The 16,512-nt window shown below is 41.5% G+C and overlaps 1 protein-coding gene across 1 annotated transcript; it reads left to right on the top strand.

The window, feature by feature from the left end:
* Window positions 1–13,336: 13,336 nt before the first annotated feature.
* On the top strand, window positions 13,337–14,992 carry LOC107762615 (peroxidase 5-like). The gene is made up of 2 exons (XM_016580982.2): window positions 13,337–13,604; window positions 14,048–14,992. Exons 1-2 carry the CDS (start codon window positions 13,341–13,343, stop codon window positions 14,822–14,824), a joined length of 1,041 nt encoding a protein of 346 aa, XP_016436468.1. The 5' UTR covers window positions 13,337–13,340; the 3' UTR covers window positions 14,825–14,992.
* Window positions 14,993–16,512: the final 1,520 nt, after the last annotated feature.

The following is a 16,512-nucleotide window of genomic DNA, read 5'->3' as shown; positions in this document are numbered from 1 at the left end:
CTTTGATAGTTAATATCCTTAGCTTGATCTATGATGATTAACCCCTGATTGCATTTGAAGTAGCCCAGTGGCCATGAGTAAGTTTAAAATATTTTGAAGTAGCCCAGTGGCCATGAGTAAGTTTAAAATATGGTTATCTTACAGTTTTTATGCAACTTTTCGATGATGCCAAAAGGGAGAAAAAGGTTGTGCTTTACACTTTGAATAGTGATATTTATAACCTAATAAACATGGTCCTTGATGATAAGTGATAAAAAGAAAAAATGTTTCTAACATTGTGTTGATGTTGAGCTAAGTTGAAACAGGGCCTAAGCTTATGAAAAAGTACAGAGTTTGTCATCATCAAAAAAGGGGAATTTGTTGGCCCAAGTGAAGGTTAGTTTTGAAGATTGACAAAGGAAGCTCAGGCATGAACCGGGTCCATCCTTTGTGCATAGACAATGGCAGATTGGAGCATGTGGGATGCACGTGAAGGAGATAATCTTAAATTGGTATAATTGATATCTCCTGATCGAAAAGGTTGCATAATTGATAAGGAGAAGGACTCCTTAATCAAAGAGAACACTATCCAAGATAAGGGAGGAGTTAGAAGTTGAGATCAACTAGAACTCTTCCACCAAGGAAGAGTAGCATTAGAACTCTAGTTATTTCTTCATCTACTAACTCTATATATTGCAGGATGTTCTCATTCTACAGGGACGCACAAAAGTAGAAGTTAAACGTGAATTGAGAGCAAAATAGTAAGGCATTTTGCAAGCAATTCGTGTGTGATTCAAGTGTGCAAACCTGAAGCTACATGAACCAGATAGAAGAACCAGTTCCAAGTGTCTGCCTTTTATTCTTTTCAAATTGTACCTTTCAGCTTTATCTATAGGAAATTGTAATAGGTACTCAAAGTATTCAAGTTATAGTTAACTTGATGTTGTCGCAGCAGTTAGAGGTTGGTTGTCACAACGGGGTTAGAGTTAATCCTAGGATTACAAAAGTGTTACAATGTAGTTTTTGGCTCAGTGATTTATTGGAGAATTAGGGAAAATCCTACTGAGAAGTAGGTCATGGTTTTTTTTTACCTTTTGAGCTAGGTGTTTTCTACGTAAAATACTTGTGTTCTTTACTTTTCGTATTTACTATTTCAGCAATAGTAGGTTAAGGAACATATAGAAGAACCATGTCTTTCCATAATCAGTTTAAACGAAAAATTGAACACCATACAAATCACCCCCTCTTGTGTGGTATTGAAGTTTAAACATCAATTAGCGACCATTGTTTTTTCGACGAATTAAAAACGGTCAAAAATCGGTCAGTTTTTGTTCGATTCAGATCAATTTCGGTCGGTTTTTCTGGTCGCGCAATTTTTGATAGCTTTCCAGTAGTGATAGGTCAATATGACCTAGTAATTTAAAAATTCTAAAGTTGTAACGACCCGGCCGGTCGTTTCGGGAGTTATAGCCCCGTTTTCTCCATTTCTGTTTCCTTTATTCTCTTAAGCTATATTATGATATATCGAGTTAGTTGGTTGGGATTCAGAGTGGTTTCGGAGTGGAATAAGACAATTAGCCTCTTATTTAGAACCTTAATTTGGAAAAGTCAACCGAATGTTGACCTATATGTAAACGATCTCGGATTTGAATTCTGATGGTTCCGTTAGTACCGTTAGGTGACTTTGGACTTAGGAGTGCGTCCGGAATGTGATTTGGAGGTCCGTGGTAGAGTTAGGCTTGAATTGGCGAAATTGGAAATTTCACAATTTTTGGTCGGCAGTGGAAAATTTGATATCGGGGTCGGAATGAAATTTCGGAAGTTGGAGTAGGTTCGTAGTGTCATTTGTGGCGTGTGTGCACAATTTGAGGTTATTCGGATGTGGTTTGGTTAGGTTCGGCATCGGATGTCGAATTTGGAAGTTTAGAAGTTCTTAGGCTTGAATCCGAGGGTAATTTGGTGTTTTGATGTTGTTTTGGGTGATTCGAAGGTTCGACTAAGTTCGTATGGTATTTTAGGATTGGTTGGTATGTTTTTTTGAGGTCTCGGGGGCCTCGGGTGAGTTTCGGGTGGTTAACAAATCATTTTTTTGACTTTGCAAAATGGCTGATCTCCTCGTATGAACTTTCTGGTTTCCTTATACGCGATCGCGTGGTCAGCTCCGCGATAGCGTAGGCTTATTTGGGGCAGAGGCGAGTTGTTCTCTGCGATCACAATATTTGGGACGTGATCGCATGAGTGTGTGAAGTTGTGCTACGCGAACGCGTGGTCAGTGCCGCGTTTGCGTAGAGGTATCGAGCTGGTGAAGAGGCGAGGTGAATGCTCTACGCGATCGCGTGATTTAGGATGCGATCGCGTAGGTTTGGGAAGCAGTGATACGCGTTCGCGTGGGATATTCCGCATTCGCGTAGAGTAAATTTCTGAGGGAGCGAAGTTGTTCTTCGCGATCGTGAGGACATTTCCGCGATCGCGATTAAGGAAAATCTGGGCAACAGTGTTAAATTCCAAAATCGAGGGTTTGGACTCATTTTTCATATTTTGAGCTAGAGACCACGGATTTAGGCGATGTTTGAAGGGATTTTCAGTGAGTTGATTGGGGTAAGTGTTTCTCACTTGATTTTGGTTAAATTTCATGATTTTATCTTGATTTTTATCATCTAAATTGTGATTTTGGGAGAACAATTGGGGAAAAAGTGGAAGAATTCTTGAGATGGAATTTTGAGCTTTTGAAGGGGATTTTGTTGTCGGATTTTGGTAAATTTGGTATGACTAGACTCGTGAGTAAATGAGCTTTCAAGTTTTGTAAACTTTGCCGGATTTCGAGACGTGGGCCTGGGGGCCAGGCAGCCAATTTCGGGTTTTGGGCTAATTTGATAGTTTTTCTTGTGGAATTCATTCCATTAGCGTATATTGATGGTATTGTACTGATTATGAATAGATTTGGAGCATTTGGAGGCCGCGTCCAGAGGCAAGAGCATTGCGGGGTAGAGATTTGACCGGTTTGAGGTAAGTAACGATTGTAAATCTAGTCTTGAGGGTTTGAAACCCTGGATTTCGTATCATTCTACTATTTTTGAAGTGACGCACATGCTAGGTGACATGCGTGTGGGCGTGCACTGTTGGGGATTATGACTTGGTCCGTACCGTAGCAATTGTAAAGTTGTATATTTTGTTGAAATTATATGATACTTATATGTTTTAGAAAGAGTTTCTATAAATTGGGCTGAATGCCATGTTTGGGCTTTGTGCCAGTGCTGTTTAGACCCTTAGGGGTCTTTTCTTACTATCCTCTCACTGTTTTCAATTGAAATTTATACTCAGTCACGGTTATACTTGTTTACTGCATAACTCAGTTTTATTACTCTATATTGATGCATATAAATGTTGTTTTGGGTTGAATACCCTATTTTTACTGAAATGCCCAAGTGACTTGAGATGTTTATGACTGAGTGAGGCCGAGGGCCTGATTTGTGAGGATATTCATGGGATCGGGCTGCACGCCGCAGCATGTTTGATACATGCCTCCTGAGTGATTTATGCCATTATTTGGCTTGATATAGCGCTTGGGCTGAATGATCCCCTTCGGAGTCTGTACATACCCCCGGTGAGCGCAGGTACCTACTGAGTGCGAGTACCGAGTGTTGAGTGACTGGGAGGCAGGAGGGATTGTGATGTATGCCCGAGTGGCATGAGTGACTGTGAGGTATGCCCGAGAGGCATGAGTGACTGTGAGGTTTGCCCGAGGGGCTGTTTATGATTTCATCCATTTTGCTCACCTGTGCATTTTTTCCTCTGTTTGAAAACTGTTGAAAAATATCTTTAAATGATTTTTTACTGGAACTGGGTTTAACGAGATGTTTTGATTCAAATCCTGATTTTAAAAGCATGTGGTATTTTACTTAGATTTCATGATATGAATGTTATATGCTTTATTGCTCGTCACTACTGCTTAATTTTTATTTATTGTTGTTACTTACTGAGTTGGCGTACTCACGTTACTCCATGCACCTTGTGTGCAGATCTAGGTGTAGATGGACACGGTAGCGGTTGGCGATTGCAGCCCCTGCTCTTCTCCTTCTTATCTTCCTTTAGTTGTATTTATCTATTTTCCAGACTATGTTAGTCTTGATATTGTGAGACAAATGGTAGTAGATGCTCATGACTAGTGACACCCCGATGTCGGGCTTTTCTTTTTCGCATTTTTGTTTTTGATTTGAACTCTTTTACGGAGGTTTTTATGCTAAATAGCCTTGAAATTATCCTTAAAATGAAAATATCGGTTGGTTTTGGAATGAGTCGGCTTGCCTAGTACCACAATAGGCGCCATCACGACAGGTTAGGTATTTGGGTCGTGACAGATTGGTATCAGAGACTAGGTTACATAGGTCTTACGAGACATGAGCGGGTTTAGTAGAGTATTGCGGATCAGTACGGAGACGTCTGTACTTATCTTCGAGAGGCTGCAGAACCTTTAGGAAGATTCCACATTTTTGAATTCTTGTCGTGCGAATCTTTTGATTCTAGTAACTAAACATTTGTTGTTTCATTCTCTCACAGATGGTGAGGACTCGTACTACCGGTCAGGAGGGCTAGCCACCAGTACCACCAGCCAGGGCTGCGAGAGGCCGAGGCTACGGTAGAGGTCGTGGTAGGGGCAGAGGTGCAGCCCGTACCGCAGCTGGGGCAGTATCTACAGATCCACCAGTTGTCCCAGATCAGGACCAGATTCAAGTTGTTGATGCACCAGCTCAGGCACCACCTGTGCCTATTGTGATTCCAGGCCTTCAGGAGGCCCTAGCTCAGATTATGACAGTGTGTACTGGCCTTGCTCAGGCGGTCTCTATCTCGACGGCCACAGCCACTTCTCAGGCCCGGGGAGGCATAGACACTCAGATTCCCATCGCTCGCACAACCGAGTAGGTTATTCAGGGACTCCAGACACTGGGGGCACCACCAGCCCAGCCGGTTGTAGTTGCTCAGGATTATGTGGTTCTTGCTATGCCTGAGGATGATCAGCGTAGGTTGGAGAGGTTTGGGAGACTCCAGCCACCACCTTTCAGTGGCACAGAGAGAGAGGATGCTCAGGAGTTTTTGGACAGGTGTCAGAGGATACTCCGTACTGCTGGTATTCTGGAGACTTGTGGGGTCTCATTCACTACCTTTAAGTTTTCAGGGGCTTCACTCAGATGATGGGAGACTTACGAGAGGCGTAGGCCTGTTGGCGCAGCACCACTTACTTGGCAGCAGTTCTCCGTGGTCGTTTTGGAGAAGTTCGTGCCTCGATCTCGCAGAGAGGAGCTGTGCAGACAGTTTGAGCGACTTCACCAGGGTGATATGTCTGTGACGCAGTATGAGATGCGGTTCTTTGAGTTGGCCCGTCATGCGATCTGGTTGGTTCCCACGGACAGGGAGAGGATCATGAGGTTTATTGATGGTCTCACTTTTAAGCTACCATTTCTTATGACTAGAGAGAGGGTGTTTGGTGCTACCTTTGATGAGGTTGTTGACATTGCTTGACAGATTGAGATGGTTCGCGGTCAGGAGAGGGTTGAGAGATAGGCCAAGAGGCCTCGTGGTCAGGGTGGATTCAGCGGTGCTCCTTTTGGGGGTCAGTTCCAGCACGGTAGAGGTCGTCATTTCAGACAGGCTCAGTCAGCTCGGCCATTTCACCATGGTGCATCATCTGGACATGGTTCTCACAGTTCTCATCAGGGCCACTCATCACTTAGTGCCCTTCCAGCTCAAAGTTCGTCCCGTGCTCCACCAGTTCAGGGCTCCTCTATGCCAGGTTCTTCTACGAGTTATCCCGGTGTTAGGGGTTCCCTTCAGTTCCCGCTACTAGCACCAGGGAGTTGTTTTGAGTATGGGGACTTTGGGCATATGTGGAGGCATTAGCCTAGTCATCACGGAGGTCTATCTTAGCAGAGGACTCAGCCTCCGACTTCAGCACCAGTTACCTCACCATCCGCCCAGTCAGCTCAGGGTGGAGGACAGTCAGCTAGGGGTCGCCCTAGAGGGGGAGGCAGATCAGGGGTTGGCCAGGCCCGTTTCTATGCCCTCCCTGCCAGACCATACGCTATTACTTCAGATGCTGTGATTACAGGTATTGTTTCAGTTTGTCACATAGATGCCTCAATATTATTTGACCCTGGTTCCACGTATTCATATGTTTCCTCGTATTTCGCCCATTTTCTAGATATGCCCCGTGAGTCTTTAGTTTTATCTGTTCATGTATCTACTCCTGTGGATGATACTATTATTGTGGACCACGTATATCGGTCATGTGTGGTGACTATTGGGGATCTAGAGACCCAAGTGGACCTTTTGCTGCTCAGTATGGTTGACTTTGATGTGATATTGGGTATGGATTGGTTATCTCTATGTCATGTTGTTCTAGATTGTCATGCTAAGACGGTGACGTTAGCTATGCCGGGATTTCCGAGGGTTGAGTGGAGCGGTTCCATAGATTATGTACCAACTAGGGTGATTTCATATTTGAAGGCTCAACATATGGTTGAGAAGGGTTGCCTATCTTATTTGTCTTTTGTGAGGGATGTTAGTGCAGAGACTCCTGTCATTGATTCTGTTCCGGTGGTATGCAATTTTCCGGATGTGTTTCCTGCAGACCTGCCGGGCATGCCGCCTGACAGGGATATTGACTTCGGTATTGATTTGGTGCCGGACACTCAGCCCATTTCTATTCCACCATATCATATGGCACCGACGGAGTTGATGGAATTGAAAGAACAATTTCAGGAACTCCTTGATAAGGGGTTTATTCAGCCTAGTGTTTCACCTTAGGGTGCACCGGTTCTATTTGTAAGAAAAAAAGATGGGTCCATGAGAATGTGCATTGATTACAGGCAGTTGAACAAGGTCACAGTCAAGAACAAGTATCCTTTGCCTCGTATTGATGATTTATTTGACCAGCTTCAGGGAGCGATGGTGTTCTCCAAGATTGATTTGAGGTCCGGTTATCACCAGCTGAAGATTCAGGATTCGAATATTCTTAAGACAGCTTTCAGGACCCGATATGGCCATTATGAGTTCTTAGTGATGTCTTTTGGGCTGACCAATGACCCAGCATCGTTCATGCATTTGATGAACAGTGTATTTCAGCCCTATCTGGACTCATTCGTTGTTGTATTCATTGATGACATCCTGGTGTACTCTCGTAGCCAGGAGGAGCACGGTCAACATTTGAAGATTGTGTTACACAGATTGAGGGAGGAGAAGCTTTATGCAAAGTTCTCCAAATATGAGTTTTGGCTCGGTTCAGTAGCATTCTTGGGGCACGAGGTGTCCAGTGAGGGTATTCAGGTGGATTCGAAGAAGATAGATGCGGTGTAGAGTTTTCTTAGACCGTCCTCAGCCATGGAGATTAGGAGCTTCCTTGGTTTGGCAGGTTATTACCATCGCTTTATGGAGGGATTTTCATATATTGCATTGTCCTTGACCAAATTGACCCAAAAGGGTGCTCCATTCAGGTGGTCGGACGAGTGTGTGGAGAGCTTTCAGAAGCTCAAGACTGCTTTGACCAAAGCTCCAGTGTTAGTTTTGCTATAAGCTTCAGGTTCTTACACTGTGTATTGTGATGCCTCGAGGATAGGCATTGGTTGTGTTTTGATGCATGAGGGTAAGGTGATTGCCTATGCCTCGCGCCAGTTGAAGACCCATGAGAAAACTATCCTGTCCATGATCTTGAGTTAGCAGCCATTATTCATGCCTTGAAGATTTGGCGTCATTATTTGTATGGAGTTCATTGTGAGATCTATACTGATCACCGAAGTCTGCAACATCTGTTCAAGCAGAAGGATCTTAATTTGTGTCAGCAAAGATGATTGGAGCTTCTTAAGGACTATGATATCACTATTTTATACCATTCGGGGAAGGCCAATGTGGTGGCCGATGCTTTGAGTCGCCGGGCGAAGAGTTTGGGGAGTTTAGCATATTTTCCGGCAGCAGAGAGACCTTTGGCATTGGATGTTCAGGCCTTAGCGAGCCAACTTGTAAGATTGGATATTTCGGAGCCGAGACGGGTGTTGGCTTGCGTGGTCTCCAGGTCTTCTCTTTTTGACCGTATTAGGGAGCGTCAATATGATGACCCCTACTTGCTCGTTCTTCATGATAGGGTTTGGAGAGGTGATGCTAGGGATGTGATTATTGGTGATGATGGCGTGTTGAGGATGCAGGGCCGGATATGTATGCCTAATGTAGATGGGCTTCGGGAGTTGATTCTTGGAGAGGCCCACAGCTCGCGGTATTCCATCCATCCGGGTGCCACGAAGGTGTACCAGGATTTGAGACAACACTATTGGTGGAAGCGGATGAAGAAGGATATAGTTGGGTTTGTAGCTCGGTGTCTCAACTGTCAGCAGGTTAAGTATGAGCATCAGAGACCGGGTGGCTTGCTTTAGAGATTAGATATTCCGGAGTGGAAGTGGGAGCGGATCACCATTGACTTTGTAGTTGGGCTCCCACGGACTTCGAGGAAGTTCGATGCTATTTGGGTTATTGTGGATTGGCTGACCAAGTCCGCTCATTTCATTCCAGTTGGTACTACTTACACTTCAAAGCGGCTGGCTGAGATTTACATCTGAGAGATTGTTCGCCTGCATGGTGTCCTAGTTTCCATCATTTCAGATAGGAGCACTCAGTTTACATCGCAGTTTTAGAGGGCAGTGTAGCGAGAGTTGGGTACTCAGGTTGAGTTGAGCACAACTTTTCACCCTCAGACGGACGGGTAGTCCGAGCGCACTATTCAGATATTGGAGGACAAGTTGCACGCTTGTTTCATTGACTTTGGGGTTTCATGGGATCAATTCTTGCCACTCGCGGAGTTTGCATGTAACAACAGTTATCAGTCGAGTATTCATATGGCTCCGTACGAGGCTTTATATGGGAGGAGATGTAGATCTGTGGTTGGATGGTTTGAGCCGGGTGAGGCTAGGCTCTTGGGTACAAACTTGGTCCAGAATGCATTAGATAAGGTGAAATGGATTCAGGAGCGGCTTCGCACGGCGCAGTCTAGGCAGAAGAGTTATGCGGATAGGAAGGTCCGTGATGTATCTTTCATGGTTGGGGAGAAGGTTTCGTTGAAGGTATCACCCATGAAGGGTGTTATGAGGTTTGGGAAGAGGGGCAAGTTGAGTCCCCGGTTCATTGGGCCTTTTGAGGTGCTTCAAAGGATTGGGGAGGTGGCTTATAAGCTTGCCTTGCCACCCAGCTTGTCGAGTGTGCACCCATTGTTTCATGTTTCCATGCTCCGGAAGTATTTTGGGAATTCGTCCCATGTTTTGGACTTCAGTAAGGTTCAATTGGAGGGTGATATGACTTATGATGTGGAGCCAGTGGCTATTTTGGATCGCCAGGTTTGAAAGTTGAGGTCAAAGGATATAGCTTCAGTGAAGGTGCAGTGGAGATGTCAGCCTGTGAAGGAGGCCACCTGGGAGACCGAACGGGAGATGCGGAGCAGATATCCACGCCTATTCGAGACTCCGGGTATGTTTCTAGACCCGTTCGAGGACGAACGGTTGTTTAAGAGGGGGAGGATATAACGACCCGACTGATCGTTTCGGGAGTTATAGCACCGTTTCCCCTATTTCTATTTTCTTTATGCTCTTAAGCTATATTATGATATACCAGGTTAGTTGGTTCGGGTCCAGAGTGGTTTTGGAGTGGAATGAGACACTTAGTCTCTTATTTAGAAGCTTAATTTGAAAAAGTCAAACGGATGTTGACCTATATGTAAACGATCTCGGATTTGAATTCTTATGGTTCCGTTAGCTCCGTTAGGTGATATTGGATTTAGGAGTGCGTTCGGAATGTGATTTGGAGGTCCGTGGTAGAATTAGACTTGAATTGGCGAAATTGGAAATTTGGCGATTTTTGGTCGGCATTGGAAAATTTGATATTGGGGTCGGAATGGAATTCCGGAAGTTGGAGTAGGTTTGTAGTGTCATTTGTGGCATGTGTGCAAAATTTGAGGTCATTCGGACGTGGTTTGGTTAGTTTCGGCATCAGATGTCGAATTTGAAAGTTTAGAAGTTCTTAGGCTTGAATCCGAGGGTAATTTGGTGTTTTGATGTTGTTTTGAGTGATTTTAAGGTTCGACTAAGTTCGTATGGTATTTTAGGATTGGTTGGTATGTTTGGTTGAGGTCCCGGGGGCCTCGGGTGAGTTTCGGGTGGTTAACAGATCGTTTTTTGGACTTTACAAAATGGCTGATCTACTGGTATGAACTTTCTGGTTTCCTTATATGCGATCGCGTGATCAGGTTCGCGATCGCGTAGGCTTATTTTGGGGGAAGAGGCAAGTTGTTCTCTGCGATTGCAGAGTTGGACGCGATCGCATGAGTGTGTGAAATTGTGCTTCGCGAACGCGTGGCCAGTTCCACATTCGCGTAGAGGTATCGAGCTGGTGAAGAGGCGAGGTGAATGCTCTACGCGATCGCGTGATTTAGGATGCGATCGCGTAGGTTTGGGAAGCAGTGATACGCGTTCGCGTGGGAGATTCCGCATTCGCGTAGAGTAAATTTCTGAGGGATCGAAGTTGTTCTTCGCGATCGTGAGGACATTTCCGCAATCGCGATTAAGGAAAATCTGGGCAGCAGTGTTAAATTCCAAAATCGAGGGTTTGGACTCATTTTTCATATTTTGAGCTAGAGACCACGGATTTAGGCGATGTTTGAAGGGATTTTCAGTGAGTTGATTGGGGTAAGTGTTTCTCACTTGATTTTGGTTAAATTTCATGATTTTATCTTGATTTTTATCATCTAAATTGTGATTTTGGGAGAACAATTGGGGAAAAAGTGGAAGAATTCTTGAGATGGAATTTTGAGCTTTTGAAGGGGATTTTGTTGTCAGATTTTGGTAAATTTAGTATGAGTAGACTCGTGAGTGAATGGGCTTTCAAGTTTTGTAAACTTTGTCGGATTTCGAGCCGTGGGTCCGGGGGCCGGGTAGCCAATTTCGGGTTTTGGGCTAATTTGATAGTTTTTCTTGTGGAATTCATTCCATTAGCGTATATTGATGGTATTGTACTGATTGTGAATAGATTTGGAGCATTTGGAGGCCGCGTCCAGAGGCAAGAGCATTGCGGGGTAGAGATTTGACCGATTTGAGGTAAGTAACTATTATAAATCTAGTCTTGAGGGTATGAAACCCAGGATTTCGTATCATTCTACTATTTTTGAAGTGATGCACATGCTATGTGACATGCGTGTGGGCGTGCACTGTTGGGGATTATGACTTGGTCCGTCCCGTAGCAACTGTAAAGTTGCATATTTTGTTGAAATTATATGATACTTATATGCTTTAGAAAGAGTTTCTGTAAATTGGGCTGAATGCCATGTTTGGGCCTTGTGCCAGTGCTGTTTGGACCCTTAGAGGCCTTTTCTTACTATCCTCTCACTGTTTTCGATTGAAATTTATACTCAGTCACGGTTATACTTGTTTACTGCATAACTCAGTTTTATTACTCTATATTGATGCATATAAATGTTGTTTTGGGTTGAATACCCTATTTTTACTGAAATGCCCGAGTGGCTTGAGAAGTTTATGACTGAGTGAGGCCGAGGGCCTGATTTGTGAGGATATTCATGGGATCAGGCTGCACGGCGCAACATGTTTGATATAGGCCGAGGGCCTGAGTGATTGATACCATGATTTGGCTTGATATAGCGCTTGGGCTGAAGGAGCCCCTCCGGAGTCTGTACACATCCCCAGTGAGCGTAGGTACCTACTGAGTGCGAGTACCGAGTGCCGAGTGATGAGTGACTGGGATTTAGGAGTGATTGTGAGGTATGCCCGAGTGGCATGAGTGACTGTGAGGTATGCCCGAGAGGCATGAGTGACTGTGAGGTTTGCCCGATGGGCTTTATATGAGTGATGTTTTGCCCGAGGGGCTGTTTATGATTTCATCATTTTTGCTCACCTGTGCATTTTTTTCTCTGTTTGAAAATTGTTGAAAAATATCTTTAAATGATTTTTTTACTGGAACTGGGTTTAACGAGATGTTTTGATTCAAATCCTGCTTTTAAAAGCATGTGGTATTTTACTGAGATTTCATGATATAAACGTTATATGCTTTATTGCTCGTCACTACAGCTAAGTCTTTATTTATTGTTGTTACTTACTGAGTTGGCGTACTCACGTTACTCCCTGCACCTTGTATGCAGATCCAGGTGTAGCTGGACACGATAGCGGTTGTTGATTATTCTGGTTGCAGATTTTTCTCGGGGATAGCAAAGTAGCTGCTTGGCGATCGCAGCCCCTGCTCTTCTCCCTCTTATCTTCCTTTAGTTGTATTTAGCTATTTTTCAGATTATGCTAGTCTTAATATTGTCAAACAAATGGTAGTAGATGCTCATGACTAGTGACACCCCGATGTCGGGCTTTTCTTTTCCGCATTTTTGTTTTTGATTTGAACTCCTTTACGAAGGTTTTTACGCTAAATAGCCTTGAAATTATTTTTGAAATGAAAATATCGGTTTGTTTTGGAATGAGTCGGCTTGCCTAGTACTACGATAGGCGCCATCACGACAGGTTAGGTATTTGGGTCGTGACAAAAGCAACCTCCCTTAATCAGACGCCTAAGGACTTTGAATTTTAGAGATTTGAATGAAAGAGAATATTTTTTATTCATATTCTGCTGTTTACAATATTCATGGGAAAAATATATATCTATCCAAAACAGAAATTAATTCCTAAACTTCACAGATTATAGTTTCCTAATTTAGCTGGATCCTAATATCAAGGGATTTGATAAATAAGAAGAATATCTTTTTTCTAAATATCTCAACTACGTGAGGTCAATGATTACAAAAGATTTTTTAAATCTGGACAAAAACTTTAATCAACTGTTTTAAGTACCATTATTCTTGATCAACTCATCCAAGAGTTGGCTCGACTACGACATTTTATTTCTTGAAGAGTAAGTCTACAGAACCAGAAAAAGATAAAGTTTCATGATAAAAAACAAATGATCAGGCAGGTGACATTTGGAGATTCAAATAAAACTAAGATACCGTCAGGCGCATTAAAAATGTTATTATGCAAAGCTTGAACCAGTTAGTGGGGATCATGTAACCTTGATACATCAGGCAATGCTGGAAACAGTTAGTGGAGAGATCATGTAATCCTGATATATAAATGAAAGAAGTGAAAACAATAATTCAAAGTCAGAAGATGAAAATATTAGTTTATTTTTATGGCTTTGAACTTGTATAACTAAACTACGCGGATTCATTTTCTAAAGATTTAATTTCACCTTGTTAATTATGTAATCTTCCACGTCATACCTCAGTTGCCTATATATAAAAACCCTTGGATATGCAGTCAAATTGTGCAAGAAAAGGAAAAATGAATTCTTTCAAGGGTTCTAATTTTGTAATATTAGCAGTGCTCTTTTGTTTGATTCTTTCTCTTTCTGTATTTGCTGAGGCTTCGTCGAGGAACAAACATAAGCCCAAATCAAAAAAATCAACGTTTGGTGTTGGATTCTATAAAAGATCATGTCCAGCTTCTGAGGCCATTATAAGAAAAGCCGTATTCAAAGCGGTTCTGATGAATCCCGGCACTGCTGCTGGCATTATTCGCATGCATTTCCATGACTGCTTTATCAGGGTACTCTTTTATTTTCACCTTTTTTTTTTGTTAATACACACTGGCAGTATGAAATGCTTTTACACCATTAGTGTATCTTAACCGATAACTGGTACATTGCCTTCTTTTTAGGTTACTATTCTCACATTTTATGTACGGTTACTTGTATTAAACTCAATTGAGTATTTTTACACTATTAGTTTAGGTTACCTTTACTCGTTGTAGAAGGTGAATTGCCTTATTTTATAGATTACAAATTGCACTTTTATGGAGGGGTTACCTACAGATATCTACCTGATAGTGTAAATATTTATTTACATCGTCGGTGTATATATTTGTTAAATTGAATTATATTTTAGATGGCTTGAACGAGTAAATATTCTTTTGTGCCATTAGTATGTTTAAGTTGAACGTTTCTTTGAATGCTAACATGCTGTTTTCCGTTGTTAATTTTATCTTTGAAGGGTTGTGATGGTTCGGTGTTGCTTGATTCGGTGAGAGGAAAGGAAACGGCTGAGAAAGATAGTCCCATTAACAACCCAAGCCTTCGAGGGTTTGAGGTTATTGATGAAGCAAAAGCATTGCTGGAAAAAGTATGTCCGCGCACAGTTTCGTGCGCGGACATACTTGCCTTTGCTGCAAGAGATAGCGCCTTGTTCGCGGGAGGCATAAGCTATGCTCTTCCAGGAGGACGTCGCGATGGCCGCATTTCGCTGAGCTCCGAAGTCATTCAAAACCTCCCTCCACCTTTCTTCAATGCCCAACAACTTCAAGACAACTTCAAAAGAAAAGGTTTGTCACTTGATGAGATGGTGACTTTGTCAGGGGCTCACTCTATTGGTCGCACTCATTGCTCTTCCTTCTCTAATAGACTTTACGGTTTCAATGCTACACATCCTCAAGATCCTTCCCTTGATCCTAGATATGCTTCATTCTTGAAAAATAAGTGCCCTCGACCTATTAGTGACACCCAAGTTGATCCAATTGTTAATCTTGATATTTCAACCCCTAATCGTCTAGACAACAAGTACTATCTCAATTTGAAGAACCATAAGGGACTGTTGACTTCTGATCAAACATTGTTTGAAAGTCCTCTAACTTCTAAGCTGGTTTTTAACAACGTTAAATATGGCTCGACATGGGCACGTAAGTTTGCTGCTGCAATGGTTCATATGGGCTCCATTGAAGTTCTAACTGGCAACAAGGGAGAGATCAGAAAGAATTGCCATTTCGTCAACTGATTTTGGCTTTGTTTTTATTTGAAATTTCTGTAAGATTTTTTTGTTCCTTTGATTCTTCATCTTATACTATTCTGTTGGTTGTCTAATGTAATGTAAGAATACGAATTGTATCATCGAATATATTTAATATGCTTACAGAAGAGAATAATTTAAATCTGTTTACCACTATATTTGTTCCATTCTAATTTATAGGATATTTTTTTCTTTTATTTTGAAAATTTAAAAATGTTTATCACTTTTGTACAATAATTATAACTTTCAAATTTCAAAATAGTGAAATACTTACTATTTATGAGACCGACTAGAGTCTCGAAATTGGTGCCCCGTTCAAATTAATAGCCTGTTTGGTCAAGCTTTTTTTCGGGTCAAAAGTATTTTTTTTTTTCAAAAGCACTATTGGCAAAAAATTGAGGTGTTTGGCCAAGCTTTTGAAGGGGAAAAAAGTGCTTTTGATGAGAAACAGAAATAGTTTTTTAGAAGCAGAAAAAAGTAGCTTCTCTCCGAAAATATTTTTCTAAGAACCACTTTTGAGAAAAATATACTTAGAAGTAGTTTTTAAAAGCTTGGTCAAACACTAATTACTGCTCAAAAGTGCTTTTCAAATTATTTAGCCAAATACAATCTGCTTCTCACTAAAAACACTTTTTAAAAAATTACTTTTGAGAAAAACACTTCTCATAGGCTGATTTTATAAGTTTGGCCAAACATGCTATAAATGAGAAGAATAACAACTTGCTTTTGGTGATCTGAATATCTGATATGTCATAACAACAGTTATGGTGTTACAATAGAAGACAACATTCTCCAACTGTTTAGCGCGAATAAATTTTGCTCTTTCCTTTTTTCTTTACTTTTTATTTCTCCTTAATAATTTCTTTACTACTCCATCTGTCTCATATTAATAGCCATGGTTATTAAAAATAGTTGTCTCAAATTATTTGTCATTTTAGAAGTTCAAGACAAAATTGATTATTTTTTTCCTTTTTTACTCTTAGTAATAATTATTTTTGAAGATAAAGATAACACATAAATAGAATAAATATTCAATGAAAAGAGATTATATCTTAAGACATAAATAAGGGTAGAATAGTCTAATCCTTTTCATAATTAATATATTTTAAGGGACGTGTAAAAGATAAACACGACACATAATATGAGACGGGAAATAGTAATTTCTTTATCTTGATTTAGATTTAAGTAATCAGCCTATTTTTGCGCCGTTAGTAATTGGAAAAATACATAATTACCTTCCTCGACTAGTTTCATTTTGTCAATTACAAACTTAAACTTTGCATGAGTCCAATGGGTCCACTGGACTACTTTAAAGTGGAATTATTTCACCCATTTAATTTGGCTGACATGGCATAGAGAGTAATTACATACACTCTCTGTGAAACTCGTGAAAAGCAGTAAAAAGACAGTTTTGACTGAAATATTAGTAATATTGGCCGGAAAACTCAATTGTTTACCGACCAAGCTCGTACTTCAATTTTGTCGCTCCATCTATCACTCTCCTCCATTTTTTCAAACTCCTCTGTTATATCTCACCAACCACAAACTCAAATTTTTCATCTCACTAAATTTTTTTTTAACCATAGAAAACAAAATCCAAATCATAAAAATTCTTTATTTGAGCTATCGAAAATAATAGGTGTTTACCCGTAAAATGGTACAGTTGAATTTATACG

The sequence above is a fragment of the Nicotiana tabacum genome, chromosome 21 (assembly GCF_000715075.1).
Source record: "Nicotiana tabacum cultivar K326 chromosome 21, ASM71507v2, whole genome shotgun sequence".
Taxonomy (NCBI): domain Eukaryota; kingdom Viridiplantae; phylum Streptophyta; class Magnoliopsida; order Solanales; family Solanaceae; genus Nicotiana; species Nicotiana tabacum.
This window is presented reverse-complemented; position numbering and strand designations above follow the sequence as displayed.